The 23,602-nt window shown below is 38.4% G+C and overlaps 1 protein-coding gene across 4 annotated transcripts in view; it reads left to right on the top strand.

Annotated features, from left to right (window-relative positions):
- RALA (RAS like proto-oncogene A) overlaps window positions 1-16,930 on the top strand; it is a 28,167-nt gene extending 11,237 nt beyond the window's left edge. For 3 of the 4 annotated variants that reach the window (XM_068674939.1, XM_068674941.1, XM_068674942.1), the window contains 4 exons: window positions 7,343-7,497; window positions 8,476-8,684; window positions 12,164-12,338; window positions 14,960-16,930. In XM_068674939.1, coding sequence (XP_068531040.1) covers window positions 7,384-7,497; window positions 8,476-8,684; window positions 12,164-12,338; window positions 14,960-15,082 — 621 coding nt within the window. In that variant the 5' untranslated portion in view covers window positions 7,343-7,383 and the 3' untranslated portion in view covers window positions 15,083-16,930. Of the gene's footprint in view, window positions 1-7,340; window positions 7,498-8,475; window positions 8,685-12,163; window positions 12,339-14,959 lie in introns of all 4 variants that reach the window. The other variant, XM_068674940.1, reaches the window with a different exon arrangement.
- Window positions 16,931-23,602: the final 6,672 nt, after the last annotated feature.

Here is a 23,602-nt window from a genome sequence, read left to right as displayed (position 1 = left end):
GATGTCTTAAGAGCACAGTGCTGCTGGCATGAAGGGACTTGCTGTTCTTTATAGTGGTGCAGTGTAATTTTTAGGAAGGATGGGTCCTCAGTTACTGGAGGAGTTCACTGGTCGACTCTTCTCGTTTCCGTGCCTGGATACTGTGACAGTTCAAAGTACCCATCTCCAGAAGCTGGGAAATACAGGTCTCTTGCCTGAGGAGATTTGTTGCTGCTGAGAGATTGAACTTAAGTCATTTTTTGTTCTTTACTCTCTTTAGAAGCTGTGTATCCACCTTAGTAAATTTGTTTTGTGGGTGTGGGAGAGACAAATGCCTTTTATAGTGTGCATTAGAAAGCTTTGGAAAGAGGCGTTCCTACCAAACTTTGAATGTGGTTTGACTGCCTGTTAAAGTCATGGGAAACTGAATCCTAATTCCCAGTTACGCAGGTTTATGTCAAAGGGTTATATGCAGGAGAAAGGAAGGGACTTACAGGAAAGTGTTTCTGAAGGCCTGTTTCTTTGTATAATGATACTAGTTATTTCCAAGATAGGCTTGATGTAAAATTGGGGTTGAATTTCATCTTTCTTTAGGTTACTACTTAGAGTTTATAGTGATTGTTTAATATTTAAAATATTTGTTCTACCTTAACACAACACTGATGTTACTTCATGCTGAGCTTGACAGATGTTCCATGTTTAAACTGCAGTAAAAACACGAGTCAAGCTTGAGACATGGAATGTCACTTATTAAAGTAATGCTGATCTAACCTCAAAAGCTTCCTTACTCTACAGTTCTTAAAGCAGCTGGCATCGTGTATCCTGTCCTATGTCCTCATGTATCCTGTCTGTTCCTGGGTCATGGGGTGTTTCTGCTGATCTGGTTTGAATATTGTAATTGCAACCAGCTGTTGGGAGGGATGACTAGTTAGGCTCAGCCTGCCTGGAGTTGCCTCCTTACATTTCCAGGAACATTTTTGTTGCAGGAATATCTGAGTCATTCATGAGTTGTCTTCCAGATACTCTGAATCTAGTACGCTGTTCTGCGCTGATCATTTTCAAACCATACATTCTCGAACATGATTTTGCGATCGTTAACCAAACTGAAGGTACTAAAAATGAAGTAGCTGGGTGAAACGGTGATCTTTTAGTAACCAATAAGGTAGAAATAAGGTTATATTGCTTGGTGATTTCTGGGGACAGGAAATGCATTGGCCCTGTTGTATTTTTTTATTTATTCTTGCTTCCGTGCTTTTTCCTCAGAATGCTGAACTTTGGCAACCTGTAGACTACATGAGACAACAGAGTTGCGAGTTGCTTTGCAGAAATTGAGAAACTTCAGCAAATGTTCAAACTCACTTAACATGGGGTTACTGTCAAGCAATTACTATAAATTTTCACTTCAGAATGAAATAGAAAGTTATAGCTTGTGTTTCTGGAGTTTATAGTTTATATTAAGCATAAAGTACGTAATACTGCAGGTATTTGCTTAATGAATAAAATGAGTTATTTGTTCAGAAGGTCATGGGTTTCCATTATTAAATTTCCTTTAATTGTTCAGTAAGCAGTCAGTAGAATATTTTGCCTTTCTGGATGTATTCTGGTCAAAGCACGCTATTTGTAGTTCTTAGTATTGTACCCATAACTCGCGTTTCAATGAAATCACTTCTGTTCCTCCAAATTTATCAAATTCTAGCTCACTGAATAAAAAAAGAGTAAAAACAAGTGCTGTGATGTATGAGCTACCAGTTGTAATTGATGTTCTCCATATGAAACAGTCCTCAGGGAAAAAAGTTGGCCATCATAAAAATGAGTGGGTAATGAGGTTAATATTACAGTCTTGCAAATCTTTATGCAATCTTCCATTAAGGAAGAGAATAGAAACAAAAGACTAGGAATTCAGTTTTGATGTCATAGTTTTAAGAAGGCTATACAAACACTAATAAAAGAAACTGTTTTATAATTGAAGAAAGGCACCACTATCTCTTATTAACTAGAATCTACTATACTAACTGTACCGATTATCTTTAAACACAAAGCTATGTTTAACTAGTCCCCTTCAAACAAATGCCTGCAGCAAATCAAAGTTCTCCTGTTAAGGACAACTGCATTTTCACAAAGCCTGCATTCAGCTTTATGTATAGCACTGCAGAAGATGCCAGCTGAATTCTTGCCTGTAATGATGCGACTTTGCAGTGTAATGCTTCTCCTTCCCTGCTCTGCTCTCATTGACATTGCATTTATGAGACTCAAGGGGATCAAAATGGACAGAGTAGCTTCTTGACCCCTTTTAGTCAAATTCTTTTTAAAATGAGTCTGTCTGATCATACGCTCTGTTCTTCCTTAATTTGTGGCCTGTTGGCTGGTTTCAGGTACGTTTTGACAGGGCTAGGTGCATTGAATTTGATTGTTCCTGTAAGTTGCCTGAATATCTGATGCTGGCTAAATAGGAAAAAATCTGTGTCAGTGTTCTCTCTATAGGAAAGAAAGCAATGTGAGCTGGGCATGCGTTGTCCTGCTTGGGTTGGTGTGCAGCTACTCTGTTGGCCATGTTTTTTCTCCCTTTTAACGTGAGTACGAACATCAGGACTATGATACTGAGGAGGGATGTAGAGGACAGTTGGCACAGAGCTGTAAGGGAGCATGCTTCAATTAAATGTTTTGGAGCAGGTTATTCTGTAAGAAGTCATTTCCAAAGAGCATCTGAGAAATTGGGATAATCTAAGAGGAGTCTTCTGAATGAGCAAGACGAGTAAGGGGATAAAAAGCATATATTTTATTTTTCACCCATAAATTTATTTTTAGGTCTCAGCTTATTTGGCTGAAGAAGTAGATAGGAGGGCAAAATAAATATTTGTAGTAGGGAGATCAAAGATTCCTACTCTTTTTTTTTTTTTTTTTTTTTTTTTTCCCCTCTCCCCCCCGCCTCCAACACATACTTTAAAAGATATCTGGCCAGAAAACATTGTCCTTAGAGATGAAAACCTCTTTTTGTCCTGGTACCTGATCATCCTACCTGCTCTTGTGGCTCTGGATAACCAGTCTGCTTCAAGACTTTATGCAAGGGTTAATGTGATGCAAGCATCTCTAGTTTCCTTGTCCAAGTCCCACTACAGGAGCGCTCTCCAGCTTGTTCCGCAGGTGAGTAGAGCTGACCATCGTGTTTGAATCCACTGGGGACTAGAGCTACCACAGTGTTTCTTGCACAGAGGACGTACCATGCAAGGTGTGGACCTCTGGAAAGGTCAGCATTTCTAGAAGTAGATACCAGTCGCTTAAGAGAGGCAGCAATTTTATACCTCGAGTCACAAGTATCTTTTGCTACACAGAATGATCTTAAGTTATTTTCCTACCTGGTCTTCTTCCCCTCGACTAGATTTCTGTGCTGTTGGACAAGTTGCTGTGACTGATGCTAATGTGAACTATAGTTGCTTCTCCTGCAGTTCTCCTGATTTAATCTAATCGCTCCCTTACCCGTCTCTACAAAAAGCGATCCTGGCTCCAACTGGAAGCCTGCCATCAGATGGAGCACAGAACTGTGGGGGTGGCTATCTGCAAGCAGGTAATGAGCAGCTGTAGGAGCACAGAGAACTGCTTACTTTGGCTGAGCAGCCACTAAGAGTCAATCATTTGTGCCCTTATTTGCTCAAGCATGTTGGAAAGGGCAGTTTCCTAGGAGTTTATCAGCAGCGGAGGTGAGGAGTGATCCACAGCATGGTGGTTAGACAGCGCTCTGGCCCTTCTGAGTAAAGGTATGGAAGTACGTTGTTGAGCCAGTTAAGCTTTCACTTCCCTTCCAACTTGTTAGGCTACACAAAGGACTGTTTAAAAATACTCTCGTGTATGTCATCAGCATTATTGCTGGGGTGGGGATTACCAATGGGTGTGGTAAAAAGCTGACCTGTACGAATGGATTATACAGCTACTGACAACACCCTGCTTGGTTCTGTGTGAACCTTTCTCTGCTGTACAATAACATGGGGTTCTGCTGCAGGAGGGGCCTGTGCTTATCTTCTGGCCTCACAACAGTTTTGCAACTTCAAGATTGGACAAAAATGAAAATAAAAAAGCACTTTAAACAAAACATGAAAGTGTTCTTTTTTTTTTGAGCTATGCAAAAGAGGATTCCTTCCCCAGTCTCTGTTAATTTCATCATAATTATTAAGTAGGACAATTAAAAAATGAGGTATGACCCAAATTGATACTTTTTTAATGAACGCTTATGAAATTAAGTCAGGCTACATGAATTAGGGATAGAGAAATATACTTTGTATGAAAAATCTTAGGTTCTTTACTGTTAAAATTGGATTCTATGCTCCACTTTGGTTTTAAAAGCAGACTGAAACAGGTAGAAGTATGTGGCAGTAACTTAAAATCTACCACTTTCAAAGTCTGTCTTCTCTCAGGTGGAGTACCTCTTCTGAAGCAGTTTCTCTGGATTGAATACCGTTTGCACAGAATCAGACCATTCCTGCTTGGTGTGTAGCTTGTTTCTGTCTGCTAGCTTCATGTCTACTGTTCAGCAGGCATGAGTTTGCTCATCTTGTATCTTTATTGGATTATGAAGAACTTGAAATCAACTGACCGTGCTGAACCTCCTCCCGCTGCACAATGGGACAGAATATTTATGGCAAGCTTATCGTTAAGAGTTGGAGTATGTGGTAGCACGAAGTTTTGCTGTCTTCAGTATCTTACTGGAATGTTGTTCACTGATGGTTATTGATGACTTGATGACTCAGGATACTGCTCTGACCGGTTGGGTCAGGGTTTTTTTTGTTTTGTTTTAATTCTGAGTTTTTCTTTGACTCAATCTCTTATGCTTCTTTGAAGAGATGTTATCAAGGCTTCTGAAAATGATTGTCTGCCAGAGATTCTTCCTGGTTAAAGAGTATTCAGTTAAAAGGAGCATCTTCATTAACTTGAGTGTTTATAAAGGTCTTTCCGTTTGGACATCAGTGTTATGCTTTCCGAGTTTTTTGTCAACTGTTGCACAAAGTTCAAAAAGTGGCAGCTTCTCTTACCTACCCTGGGATCCTCCCAGTTCAATTGAAGCTTCTGGTAGGAGGGGAATATTCCCATTGCTCAATCTACCTAGGGACTGTAGGTTAATTTACAACAAATATTACAGTGAAACGTGACTCTTACGTATCTGAACATTTTCACAAATTGTAGTATTGACTTTGCAGAAACACACCTGACAGAGATCCTGCTGAATTCGTTTGAATTTGCTGCAGTATTGGGGTTCTTGTAGAAGAATGCTGTTTCCTTGCTTAGTAAGATTAATACAGACCCTATCTGTGTATACTGGTGCTCCGGTATCTGTGCTTCTGAGAGTATGCATTGTAATCTTAAACTTGTCAAACTGAGCTGTTCTCAGTTGATAACTGGAATTCGGAGGAATGCTACTTCATAGTACTTGTCTGAAATACATATTAAAAACCTAGTAAGTGTGACTTTCAGTATACATTTATTCTCCTAAGAGACAAGTGCAAAGCAAAACAACGTGGAGTAGTTCAAAATGCAGTGTAGCAGATTGAAAGTGTACACACAGCTCAGATATTTTCATGTTCTCGTACTCCCTCTTGAGTAAAAATAAAGCTATGGTTCTTTTAAAGTCATAATGGCCAAAACCAAAATGTGTTTTGTTCTCATGCTACTTGGTCTGTCTCCTCCTTAAAAGACTTTATAACGTAATGTTAGTTATTTCTCTGCTATATGTCTGTAATTAGTACGGCAGCTTACTCATGCTCGTTTCACTTAGATAACCTTTCTGGGAGAAACAATTTAAGCCACTTAATATTCAATTGCATTTTCAGGATTCTTTGACAGCGTAATGGGTACTGTTATTGATGTGATCCAGAGAGTTTCTCATGTAGGTTTCTTCTTCCTTTTCTAAGTTTTTTTTTGAGTTTTAATTCCAGGAAGGATTGGGTTAGTCTCTAACAAAGCTTCAGTCAGCATGCATTTACAGATAACTACCTCACTGCTAACAAATCATAGTGCACATCCTCATGATACAAGTTTTTAAAGAACTGTCATGCTTGACGTTCCTGTTGTTTAAACTGCACACAGTGGTGATTCATTATGCAGGAGGATGTAATTTTAGCGTGAAATTGTCAGATGATCATGATGGGTAAAGGTAATGAGGTAATGGTATCTTGTTCCTATGCTGTGTTGTTATCTGGTAGTATAAAACCAGACGATGTTGTCATGTGACTGTCTTCTTTCAGAGCTTTCTGATAGGCAAAATCCAGGTTATGTTTGGTTCTTAGTTGCTGCTGTAGATGACTTTTGTGTTTATACCCTCTGTAATGGAGAAGTCATTATGTGTTTTGGATATCAGAGCTAGTTTTGACCTTAATATATGGAGGAGGGAGATCCTGGAGAAAATTCAAGCATTCTTACAAATCTGTGCAGTGAGTTTCCCCTGTTTTAAGACAAAAAGTTCTGTCTTCCATTAAACAGAAATACAGTAGTAATATTGTTGGGATAAGCAGGGAATTAAATGATGATGTAGGATGATAATAGTTGGAGCTCTGCTAAAACTGATTTATTTTTTTAAAGGCTAATGGGATTGTTATTTTTGTACACGTGTGCACGCACATTACAGTGTATGTGAATGACCTATCACAGAGCCCTTTGGTTTTACTGAGGTGCAGAGATTTGTGTTTGAGCAAGTAGCTGTGGGACTAGGACAACTATTCCAAGCACAGTGGGCAACTGTGTTTGTAGTCTGCAAAGGCAAGCTGAGTCGTTCCACTCTGCCTTAACCAGATTGTTCTTTCGATTTTCGGATTGACTTGCTGAAGCTGATTCATTTTAGGATTTAAATGACACATGTGCCTGATTTTCTCTGAAAAAAAAAGTACACTAACCAACCCTTGCTGTTGTGTCTTGGTGCCTTCTGCTTAAGCTGGAAATTCCTTCAAACGTCTGTTTTTTTTCCCTTGTAGCTGTCATATCTCATGTTTTCTTGTGTGGTGTTGACTCAATGTGGTTTACTTCTTCAGTTCTTGCTTAGTAAACTAACAAGAGTTCGCAACAAGTACCATGTCTCTAAAAGAAAACATTACGTACCAAAATGTAAATCGTTTTCCCTAATTGCTGTTGGATGCTGTGAACCCACCTGTGCCCATTCCAAATGGTGAATGCTTTCTTCGCTCATGCCACAAAAAAAAAAAAAAAGATGGATTTGTTATAATTTGTGAGATGTTTTCCACAGTAAAAAAGCTCACTGCTTTTTTGAGGAACAGAACTGAAATTTAAGCCCTTAACTATGCAGGGATTTGAAATGGATCAATTTTAAGCAGTGTATATGGGAGGGAGAAAAGAAAACTAATGAGGATGTATTTTTTTCTTCTAGGTTTTTTCATTTTATACCTGCAAATTTTCCACAATCCAAAGATGGCAGCAAATAAGCCTAAAGGGCAGAATTCATTGGCTTTGCACAAAGTCATCATGGTGGGAAGTGGTGGTGTAGGAAAATCTGCTTTAACACTACAGTTTATGTATGATGAGGTAAGAATGTGTGCTAGAAATTATCTCATGGAATGTCTGCTACACAGTGTTATTTAAGCATTTAATTGGTACAGTTATTTTCTGAAATGGTCTAAATGTATATGACGTGGTATGAAAGCCAGCTATCGAACTGAGCAAAAATAAAAATATCTTTGTGGTGGCACAGGTTGCCCAGAGAAGCCGTGGATGCCTCCTCCCTGGAAGTGTTCAGGGCCAGGCTGGATGGGGCTTTGGGCAACCTGGTCTGGTGGGAGGTGTCCGTACCCATGGCAGGGGGTTGAAACTGGATAATCCTTAAGGGTCCCTTCCAACCCAAACCATTCTATTATTCTTTGAGATTTCAGATTTGACCTCTTAGAGACACCTGTAAAGGTATAAATTGACTTTTAAGCAAATTTATGGTATTTTTGGAACTTGCTCCTTTACGGTATGTTTTCTTATTATTTACTAGACCTATTAAAGCTTATGTAAATATTATAGCTCAAAGCTTCTTCAGTTTGGTGAGTAGCTTGATGCCTGAAATGATGACCAATTTTTCTTTTTTTTTCCCCCTGATGTTGGAGAAGAAAAAAAATCTGTTTCTTGTGTCCCTGCTTTTTTGTCAGTGAAAATCATTCTTTTTGTTTAAGAAGTATAAGTTATGCCTTCAGTGTCCTTTAAAAATTGATACTAAATATATTTAAAGTCAGGGCTGCTTGATAGCATACTGAAATGAAGCCAGATGTTCTGGTTAACCAGAAACAGACACTTAGTTTTGCAGTTACCTCTAAAATTTCCTTGTAATGTCTGAATAAAAAAAAAAAAAAGTTACATCTGTGTTGAGTAGTCTGAGCACTTCATGTAGCCTAAATACAGAAGCTTATTTATTTGTTACTATAACATTGTAAGATGTGTGTTTTATTCTTATATGCAAATAGAAGCATTTGCTTTGTACAGGCATGATTTTTTTTTTTTATGTAGTAAAAATTGTGTTTCTAGTTTGTAGAAGATTATGAGCCCACCAAAGCAGACAGCTACAGGAAAAAGGTGGTTCTGGATGGAGAAGAAGTCCAAATTGATATATTAGACACAGCAGGGCAGGAGGACTATGCTGCAATTAGAGACAACTACTTCCGAAGTGGAGAAGGCTTTCTTTGTGTCTTCTCTATTACAGAGCTGGAATCGTTTGCAGCTACTGCAGACTTCAGGTAAGTTACAAGGCAAGATAGTTATTGAATTATAGTGAGGTAATTACAATCACTTTCTTTGTTGTTCTATAATATCATTATGTTGGTCCAGGTTAGATGACTGTAGTCACATTGTTTTCAATAGATGCCTAGCCATGCCTTTGCTATCTGCATACCACTTCAGATATCTTTACTGCTGTGTTTCTAAATACCAAAAAGGTTACTGCTACAAAGCAGCTACACAGCAACATTCAGAAAGCTGCTGCCTTTGAATGTCGTTATTGCTTGGCACTGCAGTGCAAAGAAGCAGTATTTGTGAGTAGGCATAGTGCTATCCCAAGTAATGGATCTGAGAAAAATTGCTTACTGACTGTATGGATGTATATAATGTATGTGCAATACCACATATTCTCTAGAGGTGTCTTTTTTAGTTCTTGCTTGGTATGGCAGATTATGTTGCATTTCTTTAACCTTTGAAACACCACCTAGAGCAAAAAAGTAGCTGTAGCATGTCCAGCTGTCATATGCTAGGCTACTTCATAGTTATAAAGATGACATGACCAGATTCCAGCTGAAAACTGTTTAGATCTGGATCTGGTGATGTCTGTCTGCAAAGTCTTAGGCTATGCAATCTATGTGCGTTGTAGTCTGGGAAGACTGAAATGGGTAGTGTAAGCAATACAACTATTTTACCCCTTAAAAGTGTTTTTTACAGCAATTGAGAAGTATTTTTGACTATTCTGAAGCAGCTATCCATTTAGTGTAAAGGTCTGCTATAAATCTGTCCATCCAGTTTTATATGGACTGAATTCTTCTCTGTAAAATATACTGATGTAAGTTTTTGAATTTACAAAGCAAATGCCAGTGCCTTCTGTATAGGGTTAACCCTTACCATCAAAGTTAGAGAGAATATCACTTAAGGAGCAACATGCAAAATAGAGGCTGGATCTTTCTGCTGTAATGAGGATTTAACAAGCAGTTTTTTGTTATTGTTTGTTTTTGAATTCTCTTCACACATTCAACACATTAAAACCCTTGTTTTGAGTGGGCAGTTAGACAGCAGAATATTACAAATGTTTGATTTTGTTTGATAGATAAAGCCAAATTAAAATGGTCATCACTATACATATATGTATATATAGTGAAATAAGTAAATCAGTAAAATGCCTTATTGCTATATTATATATAGTAAGAAGAAAAAAGACAAGACCAAAAAAAAATGAACAGTTCAAAGGTAATCAAAATAGGAGAGGAGATCATCTTTGAGATAAAAGTGAGGAAACAAATATAAAAAGAGATAATCTGCATCCCACCGAAATAAGGTTTCTTAGAGATATCATCATAGTTTTAGTTAATTAATCCTAAGTATCAGAATACGTTTAATATCACATCTAAGGGAGAAGAAGATAGGGAGAGGAGAGAAAGTGAGCTTTTCCGCTTCTGTTACTTCTTCATTTGTGTGTCAGTATGTGTATGGGTGTGTTTATATATTTAAAGAGAGAGAGGGGTGCATTACAAGTTGATGCTAGGTATGTCAGTTCTGGAGGGTTATTTAGTATAGTTAGAGCTCTAGAGTGCAAAATGACCTCTTCAGTCTGTTCAAAACCCTGTTAATGCTTCAAAGTGCATGATCTTCTACAGACCTAGAAAAAGTCCTTTCTAAGCAAAGGTGAGAGTTGACAATATACATGCTGAAAGAGGAGAAATGGAAGAAAAAGTTCCTTCAGTGAAGAGATTAAAACTCCCAAATCTTTAAAGTGCCTTTCAAATTGTCGAAGCCTGAGTGCTAAAATATCTCATAAAAATGACATTCTTTCTGCTCCATGTAACCTGTATCTCTTGAAGGTACAGTTACAATACATTTGGCATTGTTGAGCAGCCAGAAATAATACTACTTAGAGACAGAAAGAAAATGACAAGAATCTGGACGTTTTAGTTTTTCCATGGCATTTTGCTCTGCTGGAAGGGCAGGACTCCAACAGGAGAGTTGTTTACTACTGTCTAGTGTCTTTGGGTTTTCCGGTGTGCTCTGAAATGCCACTGCTCTTTGCCACTTTTTCAGTAGAAAGCAGACCTGCAAAGACTACATTTTTAAATATTTGAAAGGCAATTTGATAAAATGTGCTCCTGCTTTGAGTAGAATTGGTGTGGCTCTAATGATGTTTTTTTGTTTGTTTGTTTGTTTTAAATTCCAAGCCAGTATATCTAGTTTTTAGCTAGAAGTCTTATTTGCACAGATACTGTAGTGGTGCACAGAATTCTCATCTATCTACCTATCCTAATCCACAGACTATTCAAACTACTTTTGGATATCAGCAAACACAGTTAAAAAAATTTTGCTTCTTTGGCAGAGAGGGAAGTAATATGGCATCAGTTATACCTGAGAGAGGAATGTGTGTGTGTTACAAGGTGTTGGTTTAAAAAAACAAAGGTTGAAGTGAGGGGATGGGTTGGAGGGCTAACTCAACAAAACTGCATGCTATAAAAAGCAGAGCATTTTATAACAGGAGGAGGATCCTGACATACACCAAATCAAAGCTAGCTAGATGATCAATTAACTCTTTCCAATTTCTCTTCATTCTACATTAAAATCTGGTAATAGGCTTTACCTCAGCCAGAAAATGGAATTTGGTTCCTTGAGCTTTTCGTTTATCTTTCAGAAATTGCTCCATGATAAAGGGCTAAATTTCACTAACAGCTTGATACTCTCTGAGACAAAAGAGAGAAATTTTGTTCTTCCTCTTAAATACATTTCCAATTAGAAGAAAACTTCTTTTTTTTTTTTTTTTTTGAAGTCTTGAAGGTTGATGTACCAAAGCATTTGTAGTACTCAGTTTTATTTACAGCTTTAAACTCTTCATCCTAGTGGTTCAAACAGAGGTAATGGTCTGTCCTCAAAAACCTGATGTGCAGCTTGTTATCCATACATTGGCTTATAAATGAATGAAGACCTCTCTGTAGAGAGTGAATGCAATTGACTTCAGAAAGATTTGTCAAAGGAATAGATTTTCTCTTGTTGTGCTGTATCAGTTTACTACCGAAGTAGATAATTTTATCAGCTTTAAATGGCACGTGCATTTTATTGGGAAAAAAAAAATGAATGGAAGACAGAAATCTGGGTAGAGCAAAAGTTGCAGTTGGAAGTAGTAACATAAAGGTAATGGGAAAGACTCTCAAGTAACACCTTTAGTAAAAAGAAGACTTTATTAGTGTAAATTTTCACTTAAACCAATCTTGTTCTACTCTGTTTAATCTGTTACTGATTCACCTCCTTCCTGCCTGGAAGATTAGTTATCTCTCTTGGTCTTCATTGTGTATAGTGTCATAATGAGGTTTAAGATTTTACAGTTACATAAGCTTCATAAAAGGAATAAGTGGGTTTTCATTGTAAGATGGAAGAGTATTTAGTCTGAGTTCTTCTGTCTGTGTTCTAAGAATAGTAGTCCATGAAATACTTAATTCTTTTTTCCCTTTTATTGTTTATTTTTTTTTATCTCCAGGGAGCAGATCTTAAGAGTAAAAGAAGATGAGAATGTTCCTTTTTTGCTAGTTGGTAACAAATCAGATTTGGAAGATAAAAGGCAAGTTTCTATAGAGGAAGCAAAAAACAGAGCTGATCAGTGGAATGTTAACTATGTGGAAACTTCTGCAAAAACACGAGCTAATGTTGACAAGGTAATAACTCACCTCATAATACAAAGAATCTCTCCATCAGTGTTTACTTTCTAGCTCTCTTCCATGGGCTATACTTAGTGTTCAAGTTATTCTAGCCTTTTTGTATGTGTGTGTAAAAATTCAAATTAAATACGTTTCTCCCTTAGCTTGCAATGAGTGCATGACTGGGTCAGTTCATGTAGGACAGTAAAAATGTTTGCCATACCAAGTCTATCCTATCTGAACCTGCAAGGAGTAAGTCATTAGACAAGACCTCTTTTCATTTAAAAATTTCTTGAGGAAGCTACTTTGGCCTAGCCTTGCGTTTTCTGTAATTAAAGACAATCTGTTTCTCAACAGTGAGGAAAGCTGTCTGAGGAATCAAGTTAAAGTGGGTAAGAGAGGGATTGGAACCTCATCTAACTAGATGCTTGGCTGGATGTTGCTTTGATGAAGAATAGATGAATCCTTCTAAGCTTTCAATGGCCTTAGAAGTGCCTCATGAGTTTTCTGGGATAAAGCCTGGTTCAGAAGGTCATGAAATAAGACACAGAATACTTGTGTACAAGAAGATAAATTATTGATTAAGCATTTCAGCTATAATTTCAAAAGACAGGACCTCTTGGAACACAATTCAGAATAACTCTCAATCCTGTAGGCTGCAAAAGTAATGGATGTATGGTAAAAGAAATAAGTAGTTTAAAGTGTTAATCTTTCCTTTCAGACCTATCGATACAGTTGATCACACATTGAAAAATTCTCTAATGTAAATGCTTACATCTGAGCAGTTGCAGCATTACAGCAGTAATGGGAGTTCTGTTCTGCAGTGACTTTAACTTGGCTGTTGTCATCTGTCAGTTCAGCTTGTTCAGTACTGTAGTAAGAACTGCATGCTTTTCTATAGGGAACATTAAGTCAGTTAAATACAGTGTAATTCAGATGTGTTGAGTTCAGCTCTGACTTTTTTTTTTGTAATAACAATACTTTATCTTTTAGTTTTGGTGCATAATTGCAGTTAACATCCATCTATTTCAGTCGTAGAAATTCCCAGATCTTCTAAATCTACTTCACCATTCTTTAGCAGGTGGGAAAAAAGTATTATGCACATTGATTAAAATATATTTTTATATTTTGCAGACACGTGGTAGGCTACTACAGAGCTCCAAGTTTCTTTTTGGAGCAGGTGGCATAATGGCAAGATTAGCAAATTACATAGAGTTAAGGTTTAAAAGTCCATAAATTAGGTTTTGTTGGCCCTAGTAAAAAAACAGGTATTCTTAGTTCCTTGTTTCCTTGGAGCATCTGAACTTACATGGTTTGTTAGGTGGACTTAAGTTAGTATCCTATAAGAAATGTACTTCTCTAAATTCCAAAATGGTGGGTTGCTCTTTTGGGAAAAACACTGTTGGCTTCTGCTTACTTTAATAAAGGTAAGCAACTGAGCACTTATCAGTAGGTTATGTACCCCCGGTGTAAAGGCTTAAGCAAGTTGCCAGTTGCAGCATACCATTAGTAAAGATTTGAGTAAAAGCAAGTAACTTAGTCCACACCTATAAATCTAAAGGCAGCTATATTTCCTGATGGAAACATTTAGTTGCATTGATTTTCCTCTAATCCCGTGTAATAAAGGTTTATGCTTTTGCTGCGATCAATATGAGATTAGTGTAATTGCAAATAAAATCCTACTGTGCTATGTAGAGGAGCTTTTCAGCCCCTGCACTGTCTGTATTGCACTGAAACAGACCAAGCCCGCTGATATATATCTCAAAGAGAATTTTTCTGAGATGTTTTAGAACTGCTAAAGTCATCATCTGAACTGCTACAATAAGATTATAAAGATAGTATTTATTTGCTGCAGTCCATTGGAAGTCAAGCTCTTTTCTTCTAATAATAGAAGTAACTTTAAGCAGCCCTGTCACAAGCTTTAACTGGCAGTCTGTTCTCTCTTAACCAATCTGCTGGTGTCTCCAACTTCGTCGCTTTTGTTTCCTACTAAACCACTTGATGAAAATGAAGTTTATGCATACTTTGAGATAGTAATATGGCAGTTGAGATTCTAAAAAATAGCTTATGTAGTTGTATGGTAGATAACTTTGTTTTAAGGGAAATGCTGATTTATTTTTGTGCACTAACTTTGTGCTTAGACTTCCATCGTGGGACATGCAATGAAATGTTCAGGGTGTGCTACTGCACCATTAATATACTTCTAGAATTGGTTATTGCACTTCTTCATCCTTTACAGTTCATCACTAAAAATACTTGAAATATAACTTGAATTATAGACTGATTTCCCTGCATCTCCCCAGTGAGATGTAGATAATAAAAATAAATAAATAATCCTGGGCAGTAATAGGAGTCTTGTTTCAACGCATGTGGAAAACTGTCTGAGAGGATTCATAAGCAAGTTCCAGAAGACAGGGGAACTATGGTACCATGAAAGAAGCACATTTGCATTATATGAACATGGCCTTATAAACCAATGAAAGACTTGTTGGATTTATATTTGTTTGCTCAAACTGGTTTTGTATAATTGACTTTATCCTAACCCACGGGAATGGCTATCACCAGTGATAGCTTAAATTAACTCAAGTATCTGAGAGAGTTTTGGCATTTACATTCTTTCATCTTTTTTTTTTTTTTAGGTGTTTTTTGATTTAATGAGAGAAATTAGAGCCAGAAAAATGGAAGACAGCAAAGAGAAGAACGGGAAGAAGAAAAGAAAAAGCCTAGCTAAAAGGATCAGAGAAAGATGTTGCATTTTATAATCAAAACCCTGAATTCCTTTCCTACCCTGACCATACTAATAAAAAAAAACATAATTTATAAGCATGCCATTGAAGGCTCAAGTGACTGAAATTACTCTAACGTGTTGGAAATCGTAATGTACCACTAAAAGCATGAATTGGAGCTGCACTGAAAGTCAAATTCACTGAAAAAAATTGATGTGGCTTCAAGAGAAGCAAAGTTCAGTCCATTTCATAATTGCCTACCTTCTCACATTTCTTCTGAATGTAGTGTTTCATAGGCAGTCTTTTCTTTAATAGTAAATGGGGAGGGGGGGGAGTACTACTTTGTGGTTTCTTGTAAAGCATACATTTTTTTAATCATTGATAATTGTCACTTCATCTTGTCTTTTGTTGCCTTGAAAAGTACAATTGTGAACGTGATACCTAACAAAGCGGTATGCAGTTGTTTTGCCATGGAGTTATGCAAATCGGAAAAGAATAATGTATATGCGAACAGTTATACTGGGGAAAATTATATGTGGTTCTGCATTACCTGATTAACCTAGAAGAGTGATGTAATCTTTTACATTGAAACATTTGAATATGCCTTAATTTTAAAACCTAATCATAGCAGGTTGCTTAGTCAAGGGTGTATTTTCAACTTGTTTGCATGGAGACTGTCCCTGTGCATCGGTGCGAGGCTGCCCTCCCTGTAGAGTGCAGTTACGTGAATGGTTTTGCTAACCAGCTGTCTGCTAGCAGTGTCTGTTCTTTAAATGTGTGCCATACTCTGGTATTGTGAATAATACAGAGCATATTCAGTCATCTGTAGCTTGGTAAACAATACGGTATCTTTAAACTAAATGGTCAGAATGCATCTGAGATGGAGGTCATAAGGCTATGGCACATGTACGCCTGGAATGGTCGTTTAAAACTTAACGCGCTGATACCTTGAAACTTCCCTTTTGCGAGTAGTTTTCTGTCTAGATGTTGCTTGGGTTTTAACTCCCTGGAGTAGGTTGGAGTGGAGATGATTCAGTAGCGCTAATGTATTTTGAGTTAAGATGTTGTCCAGGAAATTCTGCTGTCATCAGTTAATTTTTTTTGTGTGTGTTCCTGATACTCAGCTATGGGAACACGCTGTGTTATGCTGAAGCTCTTTGCAGGTTTTGTACTGTTTAGTCGAGTTTATGTTGATTTTAAAACGGGGAACATTGTAGCTACTTTTTCTAGTTAATGTTGATATTAAACAATCAAACATGCTTTGCAATAGAGAAACACTTACCATGTGCATCCAAAATCCCCAAACAAAACGTACTGCCTCAGTTGCTTCAGAACAGTAAGAATAGCACACGGTTAGCGTGCTGCATCTTAACTAAAAATATACCGGAACGTTTGAGGGTTTTGGACTTCTCTGGCGTAAGACGGGCTAGATCAATTCCACAAACTGTTATACTTTTTATACATGTGTAAGCCTATAACTGACAGTTTAAAATGTGCTCAAGCAAACTAGGTAACAAATATTTAACTTCCATGCTAACAGACATTTTAGGGACTCAAGTCTTAGAAGTTATATTTGTCATGTTAAATATTTATCAATAGGAATTTTGTATGTGCATTTAGTAGACTGCCAAGTGCAGAATTAAAGTTACTCATGTAACTATGGCAAATAAGCCAGTCTTCATCTTACTGTGTACTCATTTTGGTCTATTTAGCCAGGGAGTGTAACCACTAACATTGTGACTTTGCTTTGGAACCTGTATGCTGGGAACTGAGGTGTTATGAAGCCACCAGACACGTGAAACTTGTCTTGGCTGATGCCTTACCCTGTCCTTTTATTTGCTATTTGAGCCATTGAAAGATGAATAAACTTCCACTTTTTTTAAATACTTGTGCAGTGTTAATTGGTAACTATAGCATCTGCTATAACTTCACTGTAGCTGAGACCAGTTTTCAAGCAGTTACACTAAAACAGCTCCTGGAATACTTTGGTTTATGTGAACAAAGTCAAACCGTAGACTAAACTGGTTTGATAAAAGCCACTTTGTGAAAGCTGAGTCTATGCTTGTGTTACCTTTATCCAGTGCTAATTGATCCCTACTTGCTGTAACAAGGAATATCAGAAAGCAGGCACACAAACTGAGGTTGAGGTAAGCTTGTTCCAGAAGTACTTTCCAAAAGAATAGAAGGTGAGATTTTTTTAACCTTTTTTTTAATTATTTATTTTTTAAAGGAGAGCCTATATACGTCTGGGGAGGGAGAATGCTTCCAAAATCATATCTTTTTTTTTAGCATGCTCTGGAAGAATGTAAGTTTGCTTCCCTAGCTTGCAAAGAAAATAGCTTGAACTGCATATATAAGATTTTGGTACGGCCAAACAAGTGATCCATTTGCATCATAAATTCATGCTTTAGCCTACTTATGTGTCTGAAACTGCTACGTCTATCTGCTTAAAAAGCTTCTTTGCCTGCAAGCATTTTTCCTCCTCTTTCTCCAAAAAGTTGTAGTTTTTTTTCTCAAGTTGGCAGGATCAAAGCCTTCCATGGGTTTTCACTCCAAGTTAGCCAAATATGCTGGTAATGCTATTGCTACCTTTTGTGAAATCCATGGCATTATAAAACTGCAGGCCAGACAGAGTCCGTAATTTGTAACAGACTATAAAGTTCAGCCTTCCATTGTGTATGAAACTAATACTGAATTTTCATTCTAACTCAATTTTTTTCAATACCTTTGTAGCTTTTTCCATACCTTTGTAGCATTTGTAGCTTTAAAAACACAGGGGACGTTCAAAAATGTTGGCTAAGGACCCGATGATCTATTTGGTAGCTTCTGTAGCCTCCTGATGAGCACAGCTTAACAAAAGCAGTGTCCAACAGCTTTCTTTGGCGATCCTGAAGCACCCTTGTTGTGCAGGAAGTGCTTTCCCATTCACAGGGATGTTGTTAACATCAGAGGAGGTCACAGATAAAGCCTCTGCAAATTCTAATGGCAATCATAATAAAATACAATCTGCATCTGAGCATTATTCTCACAATATTCATCTACAGGAGTGAATTATTTTCTCTATTACATGAATCAGGCTTACTGAAAATCTTGGGTTCCTCTTTGAGACACCAAGCTCTGCAGTGATTGTCTTCTGGAGTCTGAGAGGGTACAAAATGATGATAGTCTAATGCAAAATGCAGAGCAACAGAGAGAGCCCCTGGTATTACGTGAAGGCATGTAATACATTTAGCAGACCAGAACTGTATCAGCAGGTATGGCTGAGCCTACAACAATAGAGAACTGAAAAGGGAAAGCTAACAGCCCATCTTTATTTCTAAGCTCTCTCCCATTACTGTCAGACATGCATTGGCTTTTCTAGCTGCATGGATGCACTGGCAGGTACAAAAACTGAATTTCTTACAAGACTTGCTCTTGACAATTTCTTGTTGTGATTTTAATTTGTATAAAAGACTCTTTCATGAGTCACCTCTTTAAAAAAAAAAAAAAAAAATCTCCTTGTGTATGTTTTTTTGAGCTTCAGCTTTTTACTAAACCTGAGTGGTAGGAAAGGTACTGATACTGTTAGTAATGGAGTTCAAGCTAACATTTGAACTAAATACATTGACCAGTTTGGAATATTTCTGCTTGAAGCTTCTTTGTCAAAGAAATGCAAAAAAATGTCAAACCATTTGCTGTCTCTGTGACCCTAGGCAGATGTCCACACTTTTCTCATTTCCACAGCTATCCAAGGTGGATCTCACCAACCACTGGTACCATCCATTTAGGTGCTGGCACAGTATTCAGAAGAGCCCATTTTGTCTGTGCGTTAAGGTCCTCCCCCCCCCCTTTTTTTTTCTTTCTTCCATGTAGAATGGAAAAATACCAAAGCTTAAGTTGCTAAGAAAAAAATCCTTTGCTTCTACCATCCTCTTGATTAATATGCATTCAGTAATATTTAACACTACCAGAGCCCTTAATACGCAAAGTATCTGCTGCCTATGGATGTCAGTGGGACAGTTACAGAGATGCAGGGTGTAATATTCTGTCACACAGATGCAAACAACCCAGGCAGAATTTAGCCAGTTGACTGAGGAAGAATACTCCTGTTTTACCCTGCATCATTCTGCCTTGAGCAAGGCAATTGCTGACTCTCTTACTGATCTGGTAATACTGTGTAAAGCTGTAAATGTACCAAAAACACTCAAGATGGGAGCAATTAGGTTCCAAACCACGGTATCCAGTTATGCCTTTCAACGTTTGCAAGGACGTTCCCTACCAGTGGACTTCTATGCTGAAGTGTTAAAAACAGGTCCTGTCTACACCTCAGGAACGTGGAAATAGAAGTCTGCAAAAGTGAATGATGTTCTTAACAGGATTTTTGTTCTCCTGCTTTCCACAGTCACTTCAGCAGCTAGCTATCACTAATTCAAAGCAAGGCCAGCTGTTTTGCCAAGTTCCTGGATTTTCTGACTTGATGGAAGTTGCCAGTTTTGTAGTTGCCCTCAAGCAGCTGCCTAGCTGCACTCTTGCTGTGGGCTCCCATATATTCAGGCAATTCCTGCGCGTGAAACAGATTTTATTTATTTTTTTTACAACCCATCCTTGTGAGGGGTTATGAAGAGAATAAGGTACTAAAAATATAAGAAGAAAGTGGTGTTGGTGGCATCTCAGACCCCGTAATAACAAACTGCAGTTCTGCAGTACTAGCATTTATTTGGGTCTGTGCTCCTGCAATATTCAGGAGGACATTGTTTTTTGTTCTTGTTTTTTTGCCTATTTTCTGCTTTATTTAACATGACAGGATGTTACAAAATAAGGAATGGAGGGAAGGATAATTTACAGCCTAAAACTATGTGCTAAAGGTAAGCAGAGTCCAGCATGCTCTTAAAAATGTCTAAATACTGGAAAATCTTTCATTACTCCGCTGTTTCCTTTGCTCTCAGCTAAACAGAGGTAAGGAGGAAATGTTTAATGATACAGTTTTTTACTACAGGAACTACTTTGCAAATTTTTTTTGGGGGGGAAAAAAAGCCTGTAGCAGATACTCTGTTAGGATTATTGCTTCAATCATTTTGCATGCCTCACACTAGAAACTGTAGTTTCAGAAATCTCAGTTCCTAAGTGGTGCCGACTTAACTTTCCTTAAACCCTGACATTTTAAGAAAAGTTCAGTTGTTTCTTAGAATAATCCGACAATACAGCACTCACTCATTTCAAAGCATGTTGAGAAAGGTAACCACCCATCTCAACATTTATGGATGGAGGTAAGTGAGCTAGGGGTATGGCAGGGGACTTGCCAGATCCAGGAATAAAATTTCCTGTTTGGTAATAAAGCAAGGTAATGAGGCTATCGCCACTGAGTCATGTTTGTATGTTACAAAGGTGGGTGCAGCTGCATCGGGATAGATGGATTTGCGTTAATCTAGTGGGTGCCTGTGGATGCATGACTTTGAACAGCATTTGGAGATTAATTACAGATTCTGTAGGAACCAGTTGGGTCCATTGCAAATGATGGGAAAAAAAATAGAATGTGGATTTAGAAATACACATTTATCCACTTCCTGAGCTTGGTAGCAATCACGTTTTTCCTCGTTGTCCATTTTTATTTGGATTTGACAATATTTGTGGCAGAGAGTGAGAGGATGGAGGAAGCTGATTTCTTCTCTGAGCCATCTGATAGGGCGCAGCCATCCATGGGGTTTGCAGAAGCACACGTTGGGAAAAGGAAGAACTCAAGATGGCTTGTGCCTCATGGGTGTTCAAGCTAAAAGGAGAGGCATGACGATGCCCAGGAGTTTGAATGTTATATTTTAGACACAGACTGCAGTCCTGAAGGTAATGAATTAGTATTTGCCTTCAACCATGTTCAGCATGCCTGGTATGCTTCTGTTATAGTTATTTTTGCCTTTCTCTTGTCTTGTGAAGAAGTCTTGCGAAGACTTATGGGAGAGGTCTTTTTCAATGCAACAAAATAGGAGACCTGTTGGGTGAAAAGCTGCCAGACTAATGTGTTAAATATTAGTCATCTCTAAAGAATGAGCCTGAAACAGCAATCCTTCTCTTTTATCTGATAACTGCCAAAATGCCTACTGAAATAGCCTGGGGAAGCGTCAAAAGAGCGGTAAAAAATACTGTGCCATTTCCTTGGATAGCAGTTTGCTGTGGGCTGTTGTAACTCCCGCGAGTGTCAGAACTGCCTTGAGGAGGCAGGGCTAGATGCCCTTGGCTGCTGGTGACCGGCTCGCGCTGCACCTGACAGGAGGGAGGCTTGCAGAGTTTGGCTGCCCCTCTGCTGTTAGATGAGGAGTCAATTTTTTGCTCACAAGACTAAGTAGATAGCAATGAGGGTGTGCCACTGCTGCTGTTTTGCAGCGTTGTTTAAATCTGCACTGCAACAAGGGTCTTTTTCATTGATGTCCCAAAAGCTTCATAAACCTAAGTATATCCTCATCCCCAGACAAGGTACCTCGGATGGGTGTCAGCGAACACCCACGCAGCCCTTCCACATGGGCCTACTCTGACAGCAGTGGTCTGCAGGGACCGCTGCAGAGCTGTTCTTCTAATGCTAGTTGCTCTTGTTGCATCAGAGAGGGATCGCAGTGTGTTGCTTCCCTCCCCAGAAATGGCTGCTGCTCTCACCAGGGCAGTAGGCAAGCCTTAAATAGGACAATGCAGTTTGGCCCCTAAAGCGCGTCTGTTTGCTGATGTATCAGCAGGTAGAAGAAACCACGTTTAGAACAAGCTGCCTGCTATAAGTTTTTTTTTTTTTTTTTTTTTTTTTTTTTTTTTAAGAATTCATAATCCTCGAGTCACATGAGTACCCTTATGACTATGGAGCGCAGAAGAAAATGTAAGAATGTTTTTCATTTACCTTACATTTCATGTTGATGTTAAGATCTTGATCCTTTTGTGTGAAAAGTGAGATTAAAAACAAAAGTATTTAATCCTTTCGTAATACATCCAGATTATCCCTCCTGCACTCAAAAATGCTTATCACAGTTGGTCGTGGTTATTTTTTAAAGCAAAATCAGGAAAGAAGCAGCAAGAAGAAATCACAAGGTTAAGTGTTTCTGCCAGCCACATTTGTTCTTGCTTTCTTTAGATGTCACATCTCCATCAGGCAGTTACCACACGTGGCTCAGGAAGGTGTGCTACACCATCCGGTGCTAATCATTGCTGGCTGAGATGCTGTTTATTTGAACATATAAATTAATGGTGTTCCTTGAGCTGGCAGCTCCCTTTCCCCCTCCACGCGTGCTGAGGTGTGTGGTGTAATTCCGGATTTGTTCTGTGGAAGAGCTTTGAATGGCAGAGACCAGACTTGACCCTCTTGAAGCTTGTTGTAGCTATTGGTCTGTGGTATTTCACGGCAGCTGCCCGGGTGCTGGTTTTGGTTATATTGGGTAATTCCACGGAGTATGATGAAAAATTCAGATTTACCACCAGGCCACCTGCGTCAGAGCTCTGTGGCCACAGAGGGATGTTGTGGTAGCACCACAAAGCAGATCGAGGTTCCTTGCCAGGACAAAAATAAGCCAGCCCTGAGAAGTGGGATTTCCATCTGACAATGGAGCAAAAGACTTTTCAGGTCCATTAGCGGTCCTGAAATACCGTACACACTCGGCAATGTTTACAACTTAGTTTCACAATGTGACAGAAGACCCAAGAAGGATCTGCATAACTACTTCTGTGATCTTAGTGTCTGGCTGGTAGTTGGATTGGTCAAGTTGCCACTAGTCACAGTGGGTTTGGGCATCTCCCACCTTCACAGGCACACGGTGGGTGCTTTCTTGATCTTACAAGACCAGGTACAGAGGCATATATTTAAATGCTAGTTCAGCATTTTTTAATCAGTGATTCATGAACTACTTCTAAGAGTTCATGAAAAGTAACTAACAACAACGAACCTTTTGGCAACAGGCTTTTATTTTCCATGAAAAAATCCAAATCCTGACAAAAACAAACAAAACCAACCCTGCTCCTAACTGTGAGTACAAGCTTCATTGAAATGGCCCTTTAGCAGAAGCCAAATGTTTCCCACAATTATTTTTTTTTTCCTGACGAATATTGGTAAGCACAAAAATGAGCAGAATTAATCACCTTGCTTTAAAATGGCTGGGTTTAGCATCTCTGAAAAGTTAGCCCTCACAGTTTCTGAGGCAGAATTTTGTACTTTAGGTGCAGGATCATCATATCACCTTCTCAGTAAGTTTCAAGCTGTTAAAGATGTCACATTTCATCCAGAAGTTTGCGGAGAGAACAGCATGAATGGTGTTAGTTTACTTCTAGAGCTGGGGGCAATGAATTAGAGGCAATGCCTGCAAGGGTGCTTGGAGGAACAAAAGCTTTTTACAGCAGAATTGCTGGTGTCAATTCCATCTCTGAGCCTCATGTTCTTTGCTATGCTGACCTCTAGGGAAACTTTTCTGCAAAACCTTTTGCCAAAGCATTTGTATAAGGAACTATTGTGGCTTCAACCTAGACACTGCCCTTTTTGTTTTAGGGCTAGGTGTTTGGTGTATAATCCAAAGTTCACCTTCACACAAAGCTGTAAGCGGTTTGTTGCTCCCCCAG

Source organism: Anas acuta, chromosome 2 (assembly GCF_963932015.1).
Source record: "Anas acuta chromosome 2, bAnaAcu1.1, whole genome shotgun sequence".
Lineage (NCBI taxonomy): Eukaryota > Metazoa > Chordata > Aves > Anseriformes > Anatidae > Anas > Anas acuta.
The sequence above is the reverse complement of the archived record's forward strand: the minus strand, read 5'-3'. Positions and strand labels throughout refer to the sequence as shown.